Source organism: Anomaloglossus baeobatrachus, chromosome 1, assembly GCF_048569485.1.
Source record: "Anomaloglossus baeobatrachus isolate aAnoBae1 chromosome 1, aAnoBae1.hap1, whole genome shotgun sequence".
Classification (NCBI taxonomy): Eukaryota; Metazoa; Chordata; class Amphibia; order Anura; family Aromobatidae; genus Anomaloglossus; species Anomaloglossus baeobatrachus.
This window is the reverse complement of record NC_134353.1, coordinates 197,213,967-197,238,740: the sequence shown is the minus strand read 5'-3', so window position 1 is coordinate 197,238,740 and position 24,774 is coordinate 197,213,967. Positions and strand designations below refer to the sequence as shown.

The following is a 24,774-nucleotide window of genomic DNA, read 5'->3' as shown; positions in this document are numbered from 1 at the left end:
CACACAGCAGGGCAGAGACCAGTGTGCACACAGCAGGGCAGAGAGCAGTGTCCACACATCAGGGCAGACAGCAATGTGCACACAGCAGGGCCGAGAGCAGTGTGCACACAGCAGGGCCGAGAGTAGTGTGGACACAGCAGGGCAGAGAGCAGTGTGCACACAGCAGGGCAGAGAGCAGTGTGCACACAGCAGGGCAGAGAGCAGTGTGCACACAGCAGGGCTGAGAGCAGTGTGCACACAGCAGGGCTGAGAGCAGTGTGCACACAGCAGGGCTGAGAGCAGTGTGCACACAGCAGGGCTGAGAGCAGTGTGCACACAGCAGGGCCGAGAGCAGTGTGCACACAGCAGGGCCGAGAGCAGTGTGCACACAGCAGGGCAGAGAGCAGTGTGCACACAGCAGGGCAGAGAGCAGTGTGCACACAGCAGGGAAGAGAGCAGTGTGCACACAGCAGGAAAGAGAGCAGTGTGCACACAGCAGGGCAGAGAGCAGTGTGCACATAGCAGGGCCGAGAGCAGTGTGCACACAGCAGGGCAGAGAGCAGTGTGCACACAGCAGGGCAGAGACCAGTGTGCACATGGCAGGGCAGAGAGCAGTGTGCACACAGCAGGGCAGAGAGGAGTGTGCACACAGCAGGGCAGAGAGCAGTGTGCACACAGCAGGGCAGAGAGCAGTATGCACACAGCAGGGCAGAGAGCAGTATGCACACAGCAGGGCAGAGAGCAGTATGCACACAGCAGGGCAGAGAGCAGTGTGCAAAAAGCAGTGTGCACACAGCAGGGCAGAGACCAGTGTGCACACAGCAGGGCAGAGACCAGTGTGCACACAGCAGGGCAGAGACCAGTGTGCACACAGCAGGGCAGAGAGCAGTATGCACACAGCAGGGCAGAGAGCAGTGTGCACACAGCAGGGTCGAGAGCAGTGTGCACACAGCAGGGCAGAGAGCAGTGTGCAAAAAGCAGGGCAGAAAGCAGTGTGCACACAGCAGGGCAGAGAGCAGTATGCGCACAGCAGGGCAGAGAGCAGTATGCGCACAGCAGGGCAGAGAGCAATGTGCATATAGCAGGGCAGAGAACAGTGTGCACATACCAGGGCAGGGAGCAGTGTGCACACAGCAGGGAAGAGAGTGTGCAAAAAGCAGTGTGCACACAGCAGGGCAGAAAGCAGTGTGCACATAGTTGGGCAGAGACCAGTGTGCACATAGCAGGGCAGAGAGCAGTGTGCACATAGCTGGGCAGAAAGCAGTGTGCACACAGCAGGGCAGAGACCAGTGTGCACACAGCAGGGCAGAGAGCAGTGTCCACACATCAGGGCAGACAGCAATGTGCACACAGCAGGGCCGAGAGCAGTGTGCACACAGCAGGGCCGAGAGTAGTGTGGACACAGCAGGGCAGAGAGCAGTGTGCACACAGCAGGGCAGAGAGCAGTGTGCACACAGCAGGGCAGAGAGCAGTGTGCACACAGCAGGGCTGAGAGCAGTGTGCACACAGCAGGGCTGAGAGCAGTGTGCACACAGCAGGGCTGAGAGCAGTGTGCACACAGCAGGGCTGAGAGCAGTGTGCACACAGCAGGGCCGAGAGCAGTGTGCACACAGCAGGGCCGAGAGCAGTGTGCACACAGCAGGGCAGAGAGCAGTGTGCACACAGCAGGGCAGAGAGCAGTGTGCACACAGCAGGGAAGAGAGCAGTGTGCACACAGCAGGAAAGAGAGCAGTGTGCACACAGCAGGGCAGAGAGCAGTGTGCACACAGCAGGGCAGAGAGCAGTGTGCACACAGCAGGGCCGAGAGCAGTGTGCACACAGCAGGGCCGAGAGCAGTGTGCGCACAGCAGGGCCGAAAGCAGTGTGCACATAGCAAAGCAGAGAGCAGTGTGCAAAAAGCAGTGTGCACACAGCAGGGCAGAGAGCAGTGTGCACACAGCAGGGCAGAGAGCAGTGTGCACACAGCAGGGCAGAGAGCAGTGTGCACACAGCAGGGCAGAGAGCAGTGTGCACACAGCAGGGCCGAGAGCAGTGTGCACACAGCAGGGCCGAGAGCAGTGTGCACACAGCAGGGCCGAGAGCAGTGTGCACACAGCAGGGCCGAGAGCAGTGTGCACACAGCAGGGCCGAGAGCAGTGTGCACACAGCAGGGCCGAGAGCAGTGTGCACACAGCAGGGCCGAGAGCAGTGTGCACATAGCAAAGCAGAGAGCAGTGTGCAAAAAGCAGTGTGCACACAGCAGGGCAGACAGCAGTGTGCACATAGTTGGGCAGAGAGCAGTGTGCACATGGTAGGGCAGAGACCAGTGTGCACACAGCAGGGCAGCTTAGTATACCAGCCCTCAATCACCCATATAGACAACTAAGTACAGGTGGGAAAGAAACGGAAACGCAGCAGAAAGTGGTGTATGGAGAGGAAGTGCTGTAGGGGCGAGAGCTGCTGTCAAACACTTACAGGTTTGGTGAATTAAAGGTCACATATTACACAGGAGACATAACTTTTTACATTTTTCGGTCTGTCTGACCCTGTCAGGGCTGGTGATATATTCAGTATTGATTGCTGAAGGTGTCAACAAGCGAGTAGGGCTTTGTTATGCTGAAGAGTGGCAACAAAAGCTTAGGGTAACAGGGGGCAATGTGCATTAGAGAGGCAGTGCAGGCATTGAAATACTGTCCTATGTGGGGAGAAGGGGTCAGATGCAGAATAAGTGGAAGTACTTTGTTTCTGTAGCATGTATTATGCCGGACACGATGCAGAATTCTGGTGTAGCGGGGGTTAATATGCTGAATTGTAGGATGCAAGATAAGAGTGTATCCTACTGGGCAACGGTATGTATATTAAAGGAGTTTATTGGGGGTTTAAAAAAATGTCAACCCTCCTAACATTAAATCCAGCATCACACCAGTGCCAACACTCCAGTGGCCATTGTTTACTTGTAATGCAGCAATGACATCATATAAATCCATGTGACTGCTGCAGCCAATCACTGGCCTCAGCTATGTTGTATTACACATGCAAGCATCCACTTTGAGGCTAGTGATTGAAATATAATTAGAAAGAATGTGCACAGCACTGCTTACCTATTTAGGAGATAGTATAGTAATCCCGTTCCACACTATTCAGTGTGGCACTTGCCTAGTAAGAAGGGAATTTTGTTACTTACCGTAAATTCCTTTTCTTCTAGCTCTTATTGGGAGACCCAGACGATTGGGGGTATAGCTACTGCCCTCTGGAGGCCACACAAAGCACTACATTAAAAGTGCAAGGCCCCTCCCCCTCTGGCTATACCCCCCCGTGGTATCACGGGTTCTCCAGTTTTAGTGCCAAAGCAAGAAGGAGGAAGCCAATAACTGGTTTAAACAAATTAACTCCGAATAACATCGGAGAACTGAAAAACCGTTCAACATGAACAACATGTGTACCCGCAAACAACAAAAAAACATCCCGAAGGACAACAGGGCGGGTGCTGGGTCTCCCAATAAGAGCTAGAAGAAAAGGAATTTACGGTAAGTAACAAAATTCCCTTCTTCTTCAGCGCTCTATTGGGAGACCCAGACGATTGGGACGTCCAAAAGCTGTCCCTGGGTGGGTAAATAAATACCTCATGTTAGAGCTGCAAAACAGCCCTCCCCTACGGGGGTGTCACTGCCGCCTGCAGGACTCTTCTACCTAAGCTGGCATCCGCCGAAGCATAGGTATGCACCTGATAATGCTTGGTGAAAGTGTGCAGACTGGACCAGGTAGCTGCCTGGCACACCTGTTGAGCCGAAGCCTGGTGACGTAATGCCCAGGACGCACCCACGGCTCTGGTTGAGTGGGCTTTTAGCCCTGAAGGAACCGGAAGCCCCGCAGAACGGTAGGCCTCTAGAATTGGTTCTTTGATCCATCGAGCCAGGGTGGCTTTAGAAGCCTGCAACCCCTTGCGCGGACCAGCGACAAGGACAAAAAGTGCATCGGAACGGCGTATGGGCGCCGTGCGGGAAATGTAGATTCTGAGTGCTCTCACCAGATCTAGCAAACGTAAGTCCTTTTCATACCGGTGAACCGGATGAGGGCAAAAAGAAGGCAAGGAAATATCCTGATTAAGATGAAAAGAGGATACGACCTTAGGAAGAAACTCCGGAATGGGGCGCAGCACAACCTTGTCCTGGTGGAACACCAGGAAGGGAGCCTTGGATGACAGAGCTGCCAGCTCAGACACTCGCCGAAGCGATGTGATGGCAACAAGAAACGCCACTTTCTGCGACAGCCGAGAAAAGGAAACTTCCTTCAGAGGCTCGAAGGGCGGCTTCTGGAGAGCAACTAGTACCCTGTTCAGATCCCATGGATCTAACGGTCGCTTGTACGGGGGCACAATATGACAGACCCCCTGCAGGAACGTGCGCACCTTAGGAAGACGTGCTAGACGCTTCTGAAAAAACACGGATAGTGCCGAAACTTGCCCTTTAAGGGAGCTGAGCGACAAGCCCTTTTCTAACCCCGATTGCAGGAAAGAAAGAAACTTGGGTAATGCAAATGGCCAGGGAGACACTCCCTGGGCCGAGCACCAGGATAAGAAAATCTTCCACGTTCTGTGGTAGATCTTAGCAGAATTCGACTTTCTAGCTTGTCTCATTGTGGCAATCACTCCTTGAGATAATCCTGCAGATGCTAGGATCCAGGACTCAATGGCCACACAGTCAGGTTCAGGGCCGCAGAATTCTGATGGAAAAACGGCCCTTGGGACAGTAAGTCTGGTCGGTCTGGCAGTGACCACGGTCGACCGATCGTGAGATGCCACAGATCCGGATACCACGACCTCCTCGGCCAGTTTGGAGCGACGAGTATGATGCGGCTGCACTCGGATCTGATCTTGCGTAGCACTCTGGGCAAGAGCGCCAGAGGCGGAAACACGTAAGGGAGCTGAAACTGCGACCAATCTTGAACCAAGGCGTCTGCCGCCAGAGCTCTTTGATCGCGCGACCTCGCCATGAATGCCGGGACCTTGTTGTTGTGCCGGGATGCCATTAGGTCGACGTCCGGCACTCCCCAGCGGCGACAGATTTCCTGAAACACGTCCGGGTGAAGGGACCATTCCCCTGCGTCCATGCCCTGGCGACTGAGGAAGTCTGCTTCCCAGTTTTCTACGCCTGGGATGTGAACCGCGGATATGGTGGATGCTCTGTCCTCCACCCACATTAGAATGCGCCGGACTTCTTGGAAGGCTTGCCGACTGCGCGTCCCTCCTTGGTGGTTGATGTATGCCACCGCTGTGGAGTTGTCCGATTGGATTCGGATCTGCTTTCCTTCCAGCCACTGCTGGAAGGCCAGTAGGGCAAGATACACTGCTCTGATTTCCAGAACATTGATCTGAAGGGTGGACTCCTGCGGAGTCCACGTCCCCTGAGCCCTGTGGTGGAGAAACACTGCTCCCCACCCCGACAGACTCGCATCTGTCGTAACTACTGCCCAGGATGGGGGCAGGAAGGATCTTCCCTGAGATAATGAGGTGGGAAGGAGCCACCATTGTAGAGAGTCCTTGGCCGTCTGGGAAAGCGAGACTTTCCTGTCCAGGGACGTTGACTTCCCGTCCCATTGGCGGAGAATGTCCCATTGAAGTGGGCGCAGATGAAACTGCGCAAAGGGAACTGCTTCCATGGCTGCCACCATCTTCCCTAGGAAATGCATGAGGCGCCGCAAGGGATGCAACTGGCCCTGCAGAAGAGATTGCACCCCTGTCTGTAGTGACCGCTGCTTGTCCAGCGGAAGCTTCACTATCGCTGCTAGAGTATGAAACTCCATGCCAAGATACGTTAGTGACTGAGTCGGTGATAGGATCGACTTTGGAAAGTTGATGATCCATCCGAAAGACTGTAGAGTCTCCAGCGTAGCATTCAGGCTGTGCTGACATGCCTCCTGAGAGGGAGCTTTGACCAATAAGTCGTCTAGGTAAGGGATCACCGAGTGTCCCTGAGAGTGCAAGACTGCTACCACCGCCGCCATGACCTTGGTGAAGACCCGTGGGGCTGTCGCCAGACCAAATGGAAGAGCTACGAACTGAAAATGGTCGTCTCCTATCACAAAACGTAGAAAACGTTGATGTTCTGTAGCAATTGGCACGTGGAGATAAGCATCTTTGATGTCTATTGAGGCAAGGAAGTCTCCTCTGGACATTGAGGCAATGACAGAGCGGAGGGTTTCCATCCGGAACCTCCTGGCGTGCACATGTTTGTTGAGCCGTTTTAGGTCCAGAACAGGACGGAACGAGCCGTCCTTTTTTGGAACCACAAAGAGATTGGAGTAAAACCCATGCCCTTGTTCCTGAGGAGGGACTGGGATAACCACTCCTTCCGCTTTTAGGGAATCCACCGCCTGCAGCAGAGCATCTGCTCGGTCTGGATGTGGGGAGGTTCTGAAGAACCGAGCTGGAGGACGAGAATTGAACTCGATTCTGTACCCGCGAGACAAAATGTCCGTCACCCACCGGTCTTTGACCTGTGACATCCAAATGCCGGAAAAGCGGGAGAGCCTGCCCCCGACCGGCGATGCGGAGGGGGGGGGCTGGAAGTCATGAGGTAGCCGCTTTGGAAGCGGTACCTCCATTTGCTTTCTTGGGGCGTGTGTGAGTCCGCCACGAATCTGAGTTTCTTTGCGTCCTCTGAGTCCCTTTGGACGAGGTAAATGGTGTCTTGCCCGAACCTCGAAAGGACTGAAACCTCTGCTGCCACTTTTTCTGCTGAGGTTTGGATGTTCTGGGTTGTGGTAAAGAGGAGTCTTTACCCTTGGACTGCTTAATGATGTCAGCCAATGGCTCGCCAAACAGTCTATCTCTAGACAAAGGCAAACTGGTTAAACATTTTTTGGAACCAGCATCTGCTTTCCAGTCCTTTAACCACAAGGCTCTGCGCAAAACTACCGAATTGGCGGACGCCATTGAGGTGCGACTGGTAGATTCTAGGACCGCATTGATAGCGTAAGACGCAAACGCCGACATCTGCGTGGTAAGGTGCGCCACTTGCGGCACTGCTGGATGCATGATAGCATCCACTTTTGCTAAGCCAGCTGAAATAGCCTGGAGTGCCCATACGGCTGCGAATGCCGGAGCAAACGACGCGCCTATAGCTTCATAGACAGATTTTAACCAAAGGTCCATCTGTCTGTCATTGGCATCTTTAAGTGAAGCGCCATCCTCCACTGCAACTATGGATCTAGCTGCAAGTTTGGAAATCGGGGGGTCTACCTTTGGACACTGTGTCCAGCGCTTGACCACCTCAGGGGGGAAAGGGAAACGCGTATCTTTAGATCGTTTAGAGAAACGCCTTTCTGGGTGAGCGTCGTGCTTCTGGATTGATTCTCTGAAGTCAGAGTGATCTAACAAAGCACTCAATTTACGCTTGGGATAAAGGAAACGAAACTTTTCCTGCTCCGCAGCCGCCTCTTCTGCTGAAGGGGCTGGGGGAGAAATATCCAACAGCCTATTGATGGCTGAGATAAGGTCGTTTACCATGGCATCCCCATCAGGGGTATCCAGGTTGAGAGGGGTTCCAGGAGTGGATTCCTGATCACTCTCATCAGACACATCACAGGGAGACTGATTGCGCTGAGACCCTGAGCAGTGTGAAGACGTCGAGGGTCTTTCCCAGCGAGCTCGCTTAGGGTGGCTGGGGCCATCATCTGAGTCATAATCCTCGGCCTGTGAAGCCGGGGACCCCCCTGTGGGCTGGATACATTCCAAGTAAGGGGGACCTGAGGACAGAGGCCTCGCCGTGCCCAGAGACTGAGCCCCATGCATAGATTGCAAGGTCTCAAGGATTTTTGCCATAGATACAGACATATTATCTGCAAAAACTGCAAAGTCCGTCCCTGTCACCGGGGCAGAACTTACAAGCGTCTCAGCCTGGGTCACTACCTCTCCTGACTCCGGCTGGCGAAGCAGCACCGGGTCGGAGCATTGCACACAATGGGGGTCATCGGAGCCTGCTGGTAGATTAGCCCCACATGCAGCACACGCAGTATACACAGCCCTTTTTGCCTTGGCCGCCTTGCGTTTTGAGGATGACATGTTGCTGCTTCCACAGAACGATCTGGGATATGCAGCCAGAAGCGCACCTCACAGTGCAAGAAATACAATAACTATATATCTGTACCCAGTACACTGATACACAGTGAGGCACTAGAGGGACCAGCACAGAAAAATCGCTTACCGCCCGCTTAAAAAGCGGGTGTGTGGTCGCCAGATAGCCCCTAGTCCAGGTCTCCCAGAGCCTTGCGTCCTTCCTCCAGCCAGGCATGCATGTAATGGCTGCCGGCGTCTCGAGAGAGGAAGGGGGGCGGGCCCTGGGCGTTCCTGGCCAAGAGCGGGAAGCCTGCTTCCCTCTGTGCCAAGTGAGAGGGCTGGAGCATGTAAATCAGGCTCCAGCCCTCGTCGCTGCTAGCGAACAGCGTCTCTCCCCTACCCTGAATGACAGGGTGGGGGCGGGAACGAATCGGAGCTGCCGGCGTCCTAGGCCCAAAAAGCCGGGGACTAAATTTATAACCGCCGCCGCCGTAAAAGCGCGGACGGCGGATCCCCGGCGCACCACAAGTCACAGCAGCGCCGCCCGGTCCAGAGGGGGTCGGCGCTGCGTTCCCAAACACAAACAATCCCCCAGTAATCTGTAGGGACACCAACTCCACGTTGCGGTCCCCGGCGCACTACAACACCCAGCCAGCCCGGAGTGTGTCTGTGCCTGCCGGGGACACAGAGTACCTGTATGATGCAGGGCCTGTCCCTGATCGTACTCCTGCTCCGTCTCCATCAGGTTCTAATGGGTCTGTGGATGGAGCCCGGCATCAGAGCTGAGAGGCCGGCAGGATCCCACTTCCACAGAGCCCTACCAGGGGATGTGGAAGGAAAACAGCATGTCAGGCTCCAGCCCTGTACCAGCAATAGGTACCTCAACCTTACAACACCATCCAGGGGTGAGAAGGGAGCATGCTGGGGACACTATATGTGTCCTCTTTTCTTCCATCCGAAACAGTCAGCAGCTACTGCTGACTAAAATCTGTGGAGCTATGCATGGAATGTCTGACCTCCTTCGCACACAAAGCTAAAACTGGAGAACCCGTGATACCACGGGGGGGTATAGCCAGAGGGGGAGGGGCCTTGCACTTTTAATGTAGTGCTTTGTGTGGCCTCCAGAGGGCAGTAGCTATACCCCCAATCGTCTGGGTCTCCCAATAGAGCGCTGAAGAAATTTTGCTTGGCGTGCCGGGTATACTCCTGGATCTTTTCCTGATCTGATGGAAGATGAAGTCTCCAACCGAGGTGCTATTGCCCAGCCAAAGCATATAAATTCATAGAAAAATAGAAGAAGGGCAGCACTCTTCGGTTATGTGGGACTGTTTTATTTTCCAATGCTGACAGGTGAAACAGACATGAGGGAATGGAGGGAGGGGAGCACGAGGACGACGGTACCGTTTCGCACCTCTAGGGGTGCTTTCACGGGTCCATACAGTGTATGGACCCGTGAAAGCACCCCTAGAGGTGCGAAACAGTACCGTCGTCCTCGTGCTCCCCTCCCTCCATTCCCTCATGTCTGTTTCACCTGTCAGCATCGGAAAATAAAACAGTCCCACATAACCGAAGAGTGCTGCCCTTCTTCTATTTTTCTATGAGGCTAGTGATTGGCTGCAGTGCTCATGAGAATGTATCATCGTGGCTGCAGAACACCAACATAGGCAGAAAGGAACAGAGTAGTAATGGCTACTTTTTATTATGTCTAATGCTGAGCAGATTCAAAGATGCCCGGGTGCCGGACTCGAGCCCGGGATTCCGGGTGCACAATGCGGTCAGATAAGTAGCAAAAAACCTACTGACAGGTGCCCTTTAAAGGGAACCTGTCAAGTGCATATGCATCCAGAACCACGACCAGTTCTTGGTGCAAGTTTCTAATCCCTGCCTAACTGCCTCAGGCTATAGTAGCATACAGAAAGAGATCTTTAGAAAAAGTATTTCTAGAGATCCTTTATGATATGCTAATGATCGCAGGGACTAGTCGCAAAGGCATAAGTTCCTGTGCTCATTCCGCCCTCTCAGTATGTTAGCACGCCCACAGGGGTGTACTAACATGCTATTCAATGCTCATTACCCACTGTCATCGGTGGTGACGCACATACCTGTGTCTGTAGTCACCACCTCTCAGACGCCGGGCTTATTGTCAGTGCACATGATCAGAAGCCACCGCACTTCCGGTTATGTGCACTATGAACGCGTCCCAGCTTCAGAGAGGTCTAGTGCGCATGACCGGAAGTTCTGTGGCTTCTGATCATGCACACTGATCCTAAGCCCGGAGTCTGAGAGGTGGTGCCAATGGACACAAGTACACGCATCACCACCGATGACAGTGGGTAATGAGCATTGAATAACATGTTTGCACGCCCCTGTGGGTGTGCTAACATGCTACAAGGATGGAATGAGTGCAGGAACTAACACCCTTGCGACTAATTCCTGCGCTCATTAGCATTTCATAAAGGATATCTAGAAATACTTTTTCTAAAGATCTCTTTATGTATGCTACTATAGCCTGAGGCAGTTAGGCAGAAATTAGCAATATGCACCTAGAACTGCTCGTGGTTCCCTTTAAGGACTTTAGCCATGATGGAATACTGAAGGGTTGCAGCCATGCAGTGGTCATGGGACTTAACAATGTGACATAACCTTTGGGAGAAACTAAGCCAACATCGGAAGAGCAGCACCAGTCTGGGAGGTAAGTACCGTATTTTTCGGATTAATAGATGAACTTTTCCTCCAAAAAAAAAGTGCCGATGCGGAAAATCTGAATATAGCTTACCGGGGGGGCTGTCTCTGCAGCGACCGGGTGCGTTTAGGCGGCCGGGTGCCTGTGGCTGCGTGCGGGCAGCCGGGTGCCTGTGGCTGCATGTAGGCAGCCGGGTGCCTGTGGCTGCATGCGGGCAGCCGGGTGCCTGTGGTTGCATGCGGGCAGCCGGGTGCCTGCTGCCTCTCTGTCCTGGAGGCTGGCTACCTCTCTTTGCGTGCGTGCAGGAGGCCTGCTGGCTGCCACTCTGTGCATGCGGGTGGCTGTGTGGCAGGTGTCCCAGTGTGTCAGCGGTCCTTGTTTCAAATGATGGCGCCGGGAGTCAGCGCGTACACAGATGGAGCTCTTGGATGAGAACTCCATCTTCGCACGCGCCGCTCCGGGAGTTAGCGCGTGCGCAAATGGAGCCCTTGGATTGGAGCTCCATCTGCCCATGCGCCACTCCAGGCGCCATCATTTGAACCGAGACCGCAGACAGACTGGGACACTCACCGCACCGGCCTGCTCCACCACTCACCCGCCGCCACGGACCCACCGCGGCTGCCGCCACTGACTGTTGCTGCCACCACGGACCCGCCGCGGCTGCCAGCACAACCTCTACCACCTGTGACCCCGCTTCACCACCACTGCTGCCCCCACCCAGTAAGACAACTTTTTACCCGGCCCATTTGGGCAATACCCGGACTCGTTCCTGTTTCCTGGACTGGGAAAAAGGGGTGCGCACTATTGCTTAGCGGTGGCACCAAGGTCTAGGTTTGTTTGGGTGGGTGACTGAAAGGACCCGGTCCCGTCCCGTTCCCGGTTAATAAAAATGTTTGAAACATTTAAGCAAAATGCCTCCCACAAGGGAAGAACTCTCACGTATACTTGAAAAATGTAAATAATGTTATTATAGTTGTATATGTATTTATCTTTTTCAGTTAAAAGAAACGGTGGTGGTCGGACAGCCCGCGGATGGTCTGTATTAAACCAAGGGGGAATGTGACGCCCTGGACTAGCCAGGTAGTCACAGGTAGGCCCTTGCATAACACCCCTCCAACCTAAAAAGGTAACAGCAGCCAACCACACTAAAACCTAATCACCTCCCTCCGAGCTTGATGGTCACACCAGGGGGCGGAGCCAGGCAGTTGGCCACGCCCACCGAGTAGTCCAAAGGGCCTGAGGCAGGAGAACAGTGGGCAGTTCAAGTTCACAGTCAGTTCAGTTCAGTTGTCAGTGAAGTGAAGTGGAGTAGAGAGGAGTGTGCAGCAAGCCTGTGGTGACAGGTCTGCAGCAGAAACTGACAGGTGCCAGGGTCGTAGCCCTGGTACCTTGGCTAGGAGGCAGGCGGTGGCCTGGCCTGCAGGAGCCCGGAAGACGGCCAGGTGGAACCGTAAGGGACCAGGACAGGGTAGTGGCCCGCCGGTACCGAACTGGGGAACCGACTGGAAACCGGAGCACAAGGGGGTACTCACACCCAGAACGAGGCCCAGAAGCCACTGGACCACGTCGAATTCACTGATTGAGGTCTGGACCTTAGGTCCTTTCCCATCCCAAGACCCGAAAAAAGGCAACAGCCCACCGAGGGGGATAGAAAGCCACTGCACAGGCAGAGAGATCCCACGGGCCAGCGCCTGCGGGCAAACGGACTCCACCGGTACATACACAGCCAGAGAGTGGACTCCCACTGCTAAGGCACAGGCAGTCAACACAAACATAAAGAGGTGCAGGAGAAAGGTCAAGACCACCAACCCGGGTGGGGGACAAGACGCAGCCGGCTGCGGGCACCGACCACCATCAACTTTGTTCATCAGAGACTTGAGTGTGTCAGTAATTGTGTACAACAGTGCCTTCCGGCCGCGCACCGCCCAACTGTCACTCTCCCCATGCGGGTCCTGGGGCCACCATCCCTGCCCACGGAGGGGTTAACATCTTGCTGCACGACTATCTCCCCCGGGTTCCACCCGTAACTGCAGCGAGAGTGTCTACACCTTCACCATGTCCCGTGGGTGGCGTCACGAACTCAAACACGGCTCCAGCCGTACACCTACCTAACCACCCCCATTGAGATCGCCAGCATCCCCTTGCAGAACGACGTGACCCCAGGGTCCGGAGGCGCTCAAGCCACCCACTAAACGAGCCTGGACCCGAGCGGCTCGGCTGCAGCCGAGCGCGGGGCGGTACAATAACTGTGCCCATCAGTACAATAGAGACCAGTGTTCAGGATCCTCGAGATATGACAGTATACGACAGTGCGGCCTCACTACCCGGATGTACTGAATATGTGACAGTATCAGACCTGACAATAAGTGCAAATCATTCCCAGCTTGAATTAAGCAAAGAGTAAAACCAGAAATCCAGACCTGGAAGGAAGTTCTTTTTGTTGTCTTAGGGCTCTTTGTGTAAGCCAGGAACGTGGAGAGGTTTTCATCGTCGTCATCCATAGTTCAAAGCAGACAAAAGGTTTCTTATAGGTGAGGGGCGTTATGTCCGTGCTTTCCCTTCCTGTTACTTAACCTGCAAGGAAAACAAACACCATGAATTCATGTGAAGGCAAAGAAGATACAGGGCCAGGAATTGTCAGACTGGGGGGCCAAGAGCCCACCGCCACCACTGACACTGGGGCCATTATACAGCTACATGCAAATGTCACCTGGCCTCACTCACAAATCTGCATCCAGCACATTCCCCATAGGTTTGAGTGGATGGAGAGTAGTGATGAGCGATCATCATCATGCTCGGGTGCACAGTACTTGAAACAAGCATTTTGACGCTCGGATGGGCTCGACCTGAGTATAAAAGAAGTCAATGGTGAACTCGAACATTTGACCGGAAGAGCTTTGGGAAAAATACTTGAGCTTCCCATTGACTTCCATTATACTCTGTACACAAGTCAAAACCACCCGTGCGTCAAAATCCTGGTTACGAGTACTGAGCACCCGAGCATGGTAGTGTTCACTCATCCCTAATGCACAGGTGGCTGGCTGCGCTTCAGTACCGCCACGTCTCCACAGAACTGGGGAATTGGTGGACCCCAACCACACATTAGGGGTGCATCCCCAAGAAGGCATTTTGTCATATCCTGTAAAAACTAAGTGCACACTAGGCAACAGTATGGCCTAAAAGTACATTTGCAGGCAGTAACACCACAAAAATGTCGCAGTTTTGTTAAGGACTTTATATTTTTGCAGTTAAACTTCAGTTTTACCCACAAAACCATGGGACAATTAACAATGAATGTTAAATTAATGTGGCTGCTACCTACTCACCCATAAACTCTTACAAGGTTATGCCAACAAAATTAAGTTACCCCATATCCCAGCGGCCTGGCCCACAGCGATCCCTAGATCCGAGCTTTGGAAGCCCGATGACTGGGCTCTGCAGCCTCATCTTGAATGGAGCAGAGTGCTATCTGATACATTATCAGGTAGCACTTGCCCCAATGTTATACTATGAGGATGTGCAAATTAGTGGGGGGGTTGTCCTCATTCCTGTAGGAGCGCAAATCGGATTACGAGCACCCATATAAGTCTATGGCTACGTGGAAATCGTCAGACTGCACTCAGATGACATCCAAGTGCAGTTAGATTTTCCTCGGACTCATAGAATAGAGAAGATGGAGAAATTTTGTTCTCCATCTTCTCCTCTCCTCACCTGTGATTCCTTCTAGAGAATCGGATCATACTAAGCTGAGACCCGGCACAAACTTGGATCGACGTTTGAGCAGATTGTCGATAACATAAACAATCCGATTCTCTTGCATGAAAGGACGTACGCTTCTGTGACCGCAGAATAGGAGTGATAAAACTATGTTATGTAGCCTGAAATATGAAAAAAAGCTTCAACTCAACCCACAAAAAACACTCCCCATTAAGGTTCACCCTCTGTCGACAGAAAACTAAGGGGTTGCTACCTTACTAGTAGCATACAGGCTCTGGAAAAATGACATGACTCTAACAAAATCTATTCATATCTGCGTCCCAAAGTCAAATGGCTTCCTACTAGTCAGCCAAACTGTGTTACTGGCCACATGTTATGTGAAGGTGTAAGGAGAAGAACCCACTGAATAATTTATGGGGTGCGCGTCTCCAGAAGCACAAGCTGGGCACAATGTATGGGGCAGTCACATGGAAGATTCACTCTGTAAGGGTACTTTCACACATGCGTTGTTTTCCTTCCGTTAAAATCCGCCCTTTTGGAAAACAGCGGAATCCGTTAACGGATTCCGCTGTTTCCCATAGACTTGAATGGTTGACGGATTATACCAAAAGGACCTGCGTTGCTTCCGGTGGGCGACGCTCCGTTGTTTCCGCCCAGCGGGAGGAACGCAGCATGTAACGTTGTTTTGAGCAGCGGAATCCTCTGGATTTCACTGCGCATGCTCTTTTTTTTTTTTTTTAAATCACAAACTTTATTTTGGCTCGCGGTGGCCGATCGTGCAGCTGAGCGCCCGGCCGTCGGCAAGTGACAGCGCTCAGCTGAGCGACCAGCCGCCGACATGCCCGGGCACCGGCAAGTGACAGCGCTCAGCTGATCACCCGGCGGCCGGCTGCAGGGAGCGATCAGCTGATCACCCGGCGTCCGGCTGCAGGGAGCGATCAGCTGATCACCCGGCGACCGGCTGCAGGGAGCGATCAGCTGATCACCTGGCGACCGGCTGCAGGGAGCGATCAGCTGATCACCCGGCGGCCGGCTGCAGGGAGCGATCAGCTGATCACCCGGCGGCCGGCTACTGGGAGCGATCAACTGATCACCCGGCGGCCGGCTGCAGGGAGCGATCAGCTGATCGTTCACAATAGTCTGCCGCCGGTAAAACTGTAAAAAAAAAAAAAAAAAAAAATCAAAACGGATTCCGTTGTTTTGCAGCATCCGTTGCATCCGTTGTGCCACTATATGTAACAGATACCGTTCAACGCAAGTGTGAAACTAGCCTAACATCCTCTGTGTGCTAATTTCTGGAAATCACAAACAAAATAGTCACTAAATGATGTCATTTTCAAAATTGGGTCATTTTGGGGGTTTCTAATGTTCTGACACCTCAGGGGCTCTACAAATGGCACCCAAGCACTATTCCATCAAAATCTGCACTCAAAGTCCCCGATTCATCAGGACCAGAGTGGAAAAAGGCTATCTTGATGAAGAGGCATGGTGGAGTCATGCACCCCTGCTTAATTAAGAGGTGTCGCCTCAAAAAAGGGCTTTCCACACAAACAAATTTCATTTTAAAGGGATGGTTCACCCATATTTTTTATTGTCTAGATCGATATTATATTGAGAAACAATGTTTCTCTCAAATACCTTATGTTGTCAATAGTGCCTGTGAGAGGCGTTATTGCAGACCGCTGCTCCCCGTCCAGTGACGTACCCGTCCAATGCTGCCACGTCACATCCGTGCGGCCAGCTACAGTCTTCCAGACTCTGAGCTGTGAGCGGTGTTTCACTGCTGTCACAGCCCATTTGCTCCCCCCTCCTCCTCCTCCCTCCTCCCTCCTAGCACAGCACGACGCATCTCCTGCTCCCTCCTAGCACGGCACATCTCCTGCTCCCCCCTCCCTCCTCCCTCCTCCCTCCTAGCACGGCACATCTCCTGCTCCCCCCTCCCCCCTCCCTCCTCCCTCCTAGCACGGCACATCTCCTGCTCCCCCTTCCCTCCTCCCTCCTCCCTCCTAGCACGGCACATCTCCTGCTCCCCCCTCCCTCCTCCCTCCTCCCTCCTCCCTCCTAGCATGGCACATCTCCTGCTCCCCCCTCCCTCCTCCCTCCTAGCACGGCACATCTCCTGCTCCCCCCTCCCTCCTCCCTCCTCCCCCCTCCCTCCTCCCTCCTCCATCCTAGCACGGCACATCTCCTGCTCCCCCCTCCCTCCTCCCTCCTAGCACGGCACATCTCCTGCTCCCCCCTCCCTCCTCCCTCCTCCATCCTAGCACGGCACATCTCCTGCTCCCCCTCCCTCCCTCCCTCCTAGCACGGCACATCTCCTGCTCCACCCTCCCTCCTCCCTCCTCCCTCCTAGCACGGCACATCTCCTGCTCCACCCTCCCCTCCTCCCTCCTCCCTCCCTCCTCCCTCCTAGCACGGCACATCTCCTGCTCCCCCTCCCTCCTCCCTCCTCCCTCCTAGCACGGCACATCTCCTGCTAACCCCTCCCTCCTCCCTCCTAGCACGGCACATCTCCTGCTCCCCCCTCCCTCCTCCCTCCTCCCTCCTAGCACGGCACATCTCCTGCTCCACCCTCCCTCCTCCCTCCTCCCTCCTCCCTCCTCCCTCCTAGCACGGCACATCTCCTGCTCCACCCTCCCTCCTCCCTCCTCCCTCCTCCCTCCTAGCACGGCACATCTCCTGCTCCCCCCCTCCCCTCCTCCCTCCTAGCACGGCACATCTCCTGCTAACCCCTCCCTCCTCCCTCCTAGCACGGCACATCTCCTGCTCCCCCCCTCCCTCCTCCCTCCTAGCACGGCACATCTCCTGCTAACCCCTCCCTCCTCCCTCCTAGCACGGCACATCTGCTCCACCCTCCCTCCTCCCTCCTCCCTCCTAGCACGGCACATCTCCTGCTCCCCCCTCCCTCCTCCCTCCTCCCTCCTAGCACGGCACATCTCCTGCTAACCCCTCCCTCCTCCCTCCTAGCACGGCACATCTCCTGCTCCCCCCTCCCTCCTCCCTCCTCCCTCCTAGCACAGCACATCTCCTGCTCCACCCTCCCTCCTCCCTCCTAGCACGGCACATCTCCTGCTCCCCCCTCCCTCCTCCCTCCTCCCTCCTAGCACGGCACATCTCCTGCTCCACCCTCCCTCCTCCCTCCTAGCACGGCACATCTCCTGCTCCCCCCTCCCTCCTCCCTCCTAGCACGGCACATCTCCTGCTCCCCCCTCCCTCCTCCCTCCTAGCACGGCACATCTCCTGCTCCCCCCTCCCTCCTCCCTCCTAGCACGGCACATCTCCTGCTGCACCCTCCCTCCTCCCTCCTCCCTCCTAGCACGGCACATCTCCTGCTCCCCCCTCCCTCCTCCCTCCTAGCACGGCACATCTCCTGCTAACCCCTCCCTCCTCCCTCCTAGCACGGCACATCTCCTGCTCCCCCCTCCCTCCTCCCTCCTAGCACGGCACATCTCCTGCTCCCCCCCTCCCTCCTCCCTCCTCCCTCCTCCTTCCTAGCACGGCACATCTCCTGCTCCACCCTCCCTCCTCCCTCCTAGCACAGCACATCTCCTGCTCCCCCCTCCCTCCTCCCTCCTAGCACGGCACATCTCCTGCTCCCCCCTCCCTCCTCCCTCCTCCCTCCTAGCACGGCACATCTCCTGCTCCCCCCTCCCTCCTCCCTCCTCCCTCCTAGCACGGCACATCTCCTGCTCCACCCTCCCTCCTCCCTCCTAGCACGGCACATCTCCTGCTCCCCCCTCCCTCCTCCCTCCTCCCTCCTAGCACGGCACATCTCCTGCTCCACCCTCCCTCCTCCCTCCTCCCTCCTCCCTCCTCCCTCCTACCATGGCACATCTCCTGCTCCCCCCCTCCCTCCTCCCTCCTAGCACGGCACATCTCCTGCTCCCCCCTCCCTCCTAGCACGGCACATCTCCTGCTCCACCCTCCCTCCTCCCTCCTAGCACGGCACATCTCCTGCTCCACCCTCCCTCCTCCCTCCTCCCACGGCACATCTCCTGCTCCCCCCTCCCTCCTCCCTCCTCCCTCCTCCCTCCTAGCACGGCACATCTCCTGCTCCCCCCTCCCTCCTCCCTCCTCCCTCCTAACATGGCACATCTCCTGCTCCACCCTCCCTCCTCCCTCCTAGCACAGCACATCTCCTGCTCCCCCCTCCCTCCTCCCTCCTCCCTCCTAGCACGGCACATCTCCTTGCTCCCCCCTCTCTCCTCCCTCCTCCCTCCTCCCTCCTAGCACGGCACATCTCCTGCTCCCCCCTCCCTCCTCCCTCCTAGCACGGCACATCTCCTGCTCCCCCCCTCCCCCCTCCCTCCTCCTTCCTCCCTCCTAGCACGGCACATCTCCTGCTCCCCCCTCCCTCCTCCCTCCTAGCACGGCACATCTCCTGCTCCCTGCTCCCCCCTCCCTCCTCCCTCCTCCCCCCTCCCTCCTCCCTCCTCTTCCTAGCACGGCACATCTCCTGCTCCCCCCTCCCTCCTCCCCCCTCCTCCCTCCTCCCTCCTAGCACGGCACATCTCCTGCTCCCCCCTCCCTCCTCCCTCCTAGCACGGCACATCTCCTGCTCCACCCTCCCTCCTCCCTCCTAGCACGGCACATCTCCTGCTCCCCCCTCCCTCCTCCCTCCTAGCACGGCACATCTCCTGCTCCCCCCTCCCTCCTCCCTCCTCCCTCCTAGCACGGCACATCTCCTGCTCCACCCTCCCTCCTCCCTCCTCCCTCCTAGCACGGCACATCTCCTGCTCCCCCCTCCCTCCTCCCTCCTAGCACGGCACATCTCCTGCTCCACCCTCCCTCCTAGCACGGCACATCTCCTGCTCCACCCTCCCTCCTCCCTCCTCCCTCCTAGCACGGCACATCTCCTGCTCCCCCCTCCCTCCTCCCTCCTCCCTCCTCCCTCCTAGCACGGCACATCTCCTGCTCCCCCCTCCCTCCTCCCTCCTAGCACGGCACATCTCCTGCTCCACCCTCCCTCCTCCCTCCTCCCTCCTCCCTCCTAGCACGGCGCATCTCCTGCTCCACCCTCCCTCCTCCCTCCTCCCTCCTAGCACGGCACATCTCCTGCTCCCCCCTCCCTCCTCCCTCCTAGCACGGCACATCTCCTGCTCCCCCCTCCCTCCTCCCTCCTCCCTCCTAGCACGGCACATCTCCTGCTCCACCCTCCCTCCTCCCTCCTCCCTCCTCGCAGAACGCTGCAAGCAAGAGACGTGCTGTGAGGGAGGAGGAGCAGGGAGAAGATGGGCTCAGAACGCAGCCGGCCGCACGGATGTGACGTGGCAGCATTGGACGGGTACGTCACTGGACGGGGAGCAGCGGTCTGCAATAACGCCTCTCACAGGCACTATTGCCAACATAAGGTATTTGAGAGAAACATTGTTTCTCAATATAATATCGATCTAGACAATAAAAAATATGGGTGAACCACCCCTTTAATCAACAGATCTTGTAATAAGAATACGTTCCACCATTAGATGTGTTTAAGAAAACATTCCTGTGTTAAGATAATCTTATATATGTGCCCCTGCTATATACTGTGTAATGGCTGTGTCTGAGGCCTCTGCCACACTCACGTGAAAATCATGCACGTGCCGAAAGACACGTATTTCCCCTGCGTGTTGCGTGCAGGTAAGTACGTGTCTCTGGTTTGTGTGGGCCACATGTGTTCTACGTGTGCTATCCGCGATAGCACACGTAGAACCGGTAATTATTATACTCGCCTGGTCCTTCCTGATGTCCGCGCTGCTGTCCGTGGTGCTGATCCTCGGTCTCCAGCCCTCCCGTCTCCCCGCTGCTGCTTCTGCCAGGCAGTGAAGTGAATATTCAATGAGAATAATGAGCGGCGGTCGGCAGCAAGTGGCATCAGCGGCAGAGACAGGAGGGCAGGAGAAGGTGAGTAAAGATTTGTTATTTTTTTCACTGACACGTGTGTTTTCTCCGGCGCGTGTCACACGGGACCGCATCCACACTACACCCGTGTGGTACGGGTGCGGGCCGTGTGACACCCGTGCTGCGGGAGAAAACACTGACTTGTCAGCGCTTTGAAAAACACACACACGTACAAACGCACACGGACACACGTTTCGTGTGGTTGTACATGTGTGTGCCTGCTACAATAGGGTAGCATTGCTTAACGTGTCTTTGTGCCGCCGGTACGTGTAAAAAAAGACAAACACGTCCTGGCGGCATGGATTTGTGTCGCAGGCCTGACTGTACAGGGCCATGGTCTCATCATACCACATCTCCTGGGCGGGAGAGAATAAAGACATTACAGCACGGGACCATAAATTATTCTTTCTTTGAGGTAAAACATTTTCTAAAAACTGGCAGGGAAATGTTTCTTGGTCGTAAAGGGGTTAAACAGGTTGTCCACTACTTTAACATTTATAACCTATCCTTAGGAAAGGTCATCAATGTCTAATCGGCCAGGGTCCAACATCCGATACCCCATCGATAAACTGGTATTAGTGGTGGCGGTAGAAGGCGGCCGGAAATGCTCAGTTCTGGAGCTGCTCCGTCAACTGATAGTAGCCGCAACCAGATACTACACATCCATATCTCATTGATTTGAATGGGAGGCGGATGTGAAGTACCCAGGAGCGGCCACTATCAGAAGGCGGAACAGCTTGGGAACAGAGCATTTCCGGCCACAGGCTGCTACCGCCAGCGCAGACAGCAGCTTATCAGCGGGGGTGATGGGTGCCGGACCCCGGCTGATCAGACAATGATGACCTATCCTAAGGAGAGGTCATTAATATTAAAGGGAACTTGTCACCACTTTTTTTGGCTATAAGCTGCGGCCACCACCACAGGGCTCTTATATACAGGATTCTAACATGCTGTATATAAGAGCCCAAGCCGCTGTGACTACATAAAAAACACTTTATAATACTTACCTAACAGTCGCGCTGCGGTGGAATTGGGTCACGGAGGCGTCTCCGTTGTCCGGTGCCGGCGCCGCCTCTTTTGGCCATCTTCGTCTTCCTTCTTCTCAAGTCTGGGTGCATGATGTGTCTACGTCATACACACTCGCCGGTCCTGCGCACACGCTCTACAATACTTTGATCTGCCCTGCTCAGGACCTGAATGCCGGCAAGTGGGGATGACGTCAGACGCGTCATGCACCGCGGCTTCAGAAGAAGGACGAAGATGGCCGAAAGAGGCAGCGCCGGCACCAGACAACGGAGACACCTCCGTGGCTCAATTCCACCGCAGCGCGACCGTTAGGTAACTATTATAAAGTGATTTTTATGTAGTCACAGCGGCTTGGGCTCTTATATACAGCATGTTAGAATCCTGTATATAAGAGCCCTGTGGTGGTGGCCGCAGCTTATAGCCAGAAAAAGTGATGACAGGTTCCCTTTAAAGTAGTGAACAATCCCTTTAATTATAACCTGATGAGTCTCTATTTTCCCTGCTCTGGATATGTGTGTTCGATCAGATCTGCTCCATCAGTCGGAGCAACTTTCTTTTTGGACATAACTCCAGGTTTACAAATAGTTTTCTTGTAATTGCGTCTTTCGATGTTTGTTAATTGAGATGTTTTCAAAATAATAAAATCAGCCATACCGGCTGTCAGCCCCTTGGATCAGAGGAAGCCGCTCTACCTACTATGACGTCCCATCCCTCTGTCACTTGCCTGCTGAGTCCTCTGATTGGCTGCAGTGGTCAGAGAGACTGGAATGGCATGACATCAGAGGCATGTTTGATGATGCACTTTTCCAGTTCCCTGACCACTGCAGGCAATCACAGGACCCAGCAGAAAGTGACAGAAGGATGGGACATCATTGCTCTCTACCTAAGGACAGTTAGGCTATGTGCCCACGGGGACAGTGTCCTGCGGTTATATCCGCAGGAGCTCCCAGAAAACTGCAGCACAACTTCTGTCTGTTTCCATGCTGCGGTTGTATTGCGGAATGTCCTGCGGATGTGGTGCGGGCATTCTGCATTGAGGATACAGTACCATGGCTTCGGCACTACATCCTCAATGCAGAACAAGTGCTGCAGTGATCGGGGCATTCATATTACTTGCCTCCATCACGCAGCACCTCGCTTTCCGGCGGCCGGGTCACTCTGTCAGGGTCTGGCGCACTGTGCTGGAGAAGGTGGGCGGGCCTGCACTAGCTCCGCCTGTCACATGACCCGAGCTCGTGCAGGCCCCGCCCACCTCTTCCTTCCTGTACCTGTATCGATCGCGCTCCTGTGCACCGGACGGAGAAAGTGACATCGTTCTCTTCTATCAAGGCAGGAAAGTATATGGGACCCTGCGGAGAAGTCCGCAGGAATAATTCCCATGCTGCGGATTTTTCCGCAGTGAAATCTGCATTATTTCCGCTGTAGAAAAAAACGCAGCGTGGGCACAGCAGTTCCCAAATGCCATAGAAATGGCTGGGGAGTAGCTGTGCTGCAGATTGTTGAAAAATCTGCGGAATTTCTTCGAAAAAAACGCGGCAAATTCCGAGCATTTTCTGCAGCGTGGGCACATAGCCTCAGAGTGCAAGGAGGCTTCGGTAAATGCTATAAAGAATAGAATACAGCCCAGACTGATATCCCGGAGGACGTCAGCGCATCAGGGGTCTCACTCAGCTCCGCCACCGGCAAATAAAAATGTTACCGGTCTCAGAATATGGAGACAGAGAGCAAAAGATTTTGTTTGCGAACTTATAATGTTTTTATTCACCAGTTAATTAACAAATCTATGTTTGTTATTGCTGGTATGGCACGGTGGCTCAGTGGTTAGCATTGCTTTCTTGCAGTGCTGGGGTCCTGGGTTCTAATCCCACCAATGACAACATCTGCAAGGAGTTTGTATCTTCTCCCCGTGTTTGCGAGGGTTTCCTCCCACACTCCAAAGACATACAGATAGAGACTCTAGATTGTGAGCCCCAATGGGGACAGTGTTGCTGATGTATGTAAAGTGCTGTGGAATTAATAGCGCTATAAAAATGAATAAATATTATTATTATGGCAGTGACTCGCAGAATCACGACACCGGGGCATTCTTACCAATAAACGCCGTCAAAACAAAAGCCAAAAAACAAGGGGAGCAGTACATTGTGTCCCCATACTTCATCCCATTTGGCAGCTGTCTGGTTTTTTTAGCAAATTTTATGGTAAAATAACAATCCTGACCGCAAAGTCAGACTGACTGCTCTAGGAAGAAAAGGGAAAGTGGAGGCTGGGAGATCGCCAGTCAGGGAGGGGTTAATAAAGGGCACACTACACACAAATGAAGAGACATCACCAGAATCCATGACAGCGGCGGCCATCACCGGCCCTCAGTGCACAGTGTAATAGCATTACATGCTGGGGATCAGCGGCTCAGCAGAGGCACAAACACACCCGCGGCTGACCACGGGAATCAGCGCCGCTCGGTGCTGTGTATATATGTATGTACCGTGTATGGCTCCGCTGTGAATAGCGTCCGGTGATTTTCCGGTACCAGTGCTAACGGATGGTACCTTTCTCGGGGCAAGGCAGGTAATGCAGCGTTGGTTACTAAGCAACAACGCAAGGTAACGGAAAAAGCACGTGTTCCTGCGTGTGGGCGGAGTCTCGCGTCATGACATTCTAGGGGCGGAGCTTACTTCTGGCGCGGCGCTCTGTGACCCATAGAGGCGGCGCCGGCGAGTCTTCTGTAGATTGGAAGCTGGTTCATAGTGCTCTGCAGTGGCCGGGGCTATAAGGCGACCTGGGCTGTGATATGCTCTGCAGGGCTTCATGGTGCTCTGTGTGTGGTGATAGTAGCAGTGGCCGGGGGCTATAAGACGACCTGGGCTGTGATATACTCTGTAGGGCTTCATGGTGCTCTGTGTGCGGTGATAGCGGCAGTGGCCGGGGGCTATAAGGCGACCTGGGCTGTGATATGCTCTGTAGGGCTTCATAGTGCTCTGTGTGCGGTGATAGCGGCAGTGGCCGGGGCTATAAGGCGACCTGGGCTGTGATATACTCTGTAGGGCTTCATGGTGCTCTGTGTGCGGTGATAGCGGCAGTGGCCGGGGCTATAAGGCGACCTGGGCTGTGATATACTCTGTAGGGCTTCATGGTGCTCTGTGTGTGGTGATAGCGGCAGTGGCCGGGGCTATAAGGCGACCTGGGCTGTGATATGCTCTGCAGGGCTTCATGGTGCTCTGTGTACGGTGATAGCGGCAGTGGCCGGGGCTATAAGGCGACCTGGGCTGTGATATGCTCTGCAGGGCTTCATGGTGCTCTGTGTACGGTGATAGCGGCAGTGGCCGGGGCTATAAGGCGACCTGGGCTGTGATATGCTCTGCAGGGCTTCATGGTGCTCTGTGTGCGGTGATAGCGGCAGTGGCCGGGGGCTATAAGGCGACCTGGGCTGTGATATGCTCTGCAGGGCTTCATGGTG

General features: G+C 54.7%; 1 protein-coding gene across 1 annotated transcript in view; it reads right to left on the bottom strand.

The window, feature by feature from the left end:
* MAP9 (microtubule associated protein 9) overlaps window positions 1-23,899 on the bottom strand; it is a 238,614-nt gene extending 214,715 nt beyond the window's left edge. The window contains exons 1-2 of the mRNA XM_075347644.1: window positions 23,803-23,899; window positions 13,118-13,271 (exon numbers count right to left, since the gene is read on the bottom strand). Of these exons, the coding sequence (XP_075203759.1) occupies window positions 13,118-13,198 (81 nt within the window). The 5' untranslated portion in view covers window positions 13,199-13,271; window positions 23,803-23,899. The remainder of the gene's footprint in view (window positions 1-13,117; window positions 13,272-23,802) is intronic.
* Between the last annotated feature and the right edge of the window lie 875 nt (window positions 23,900-24,774).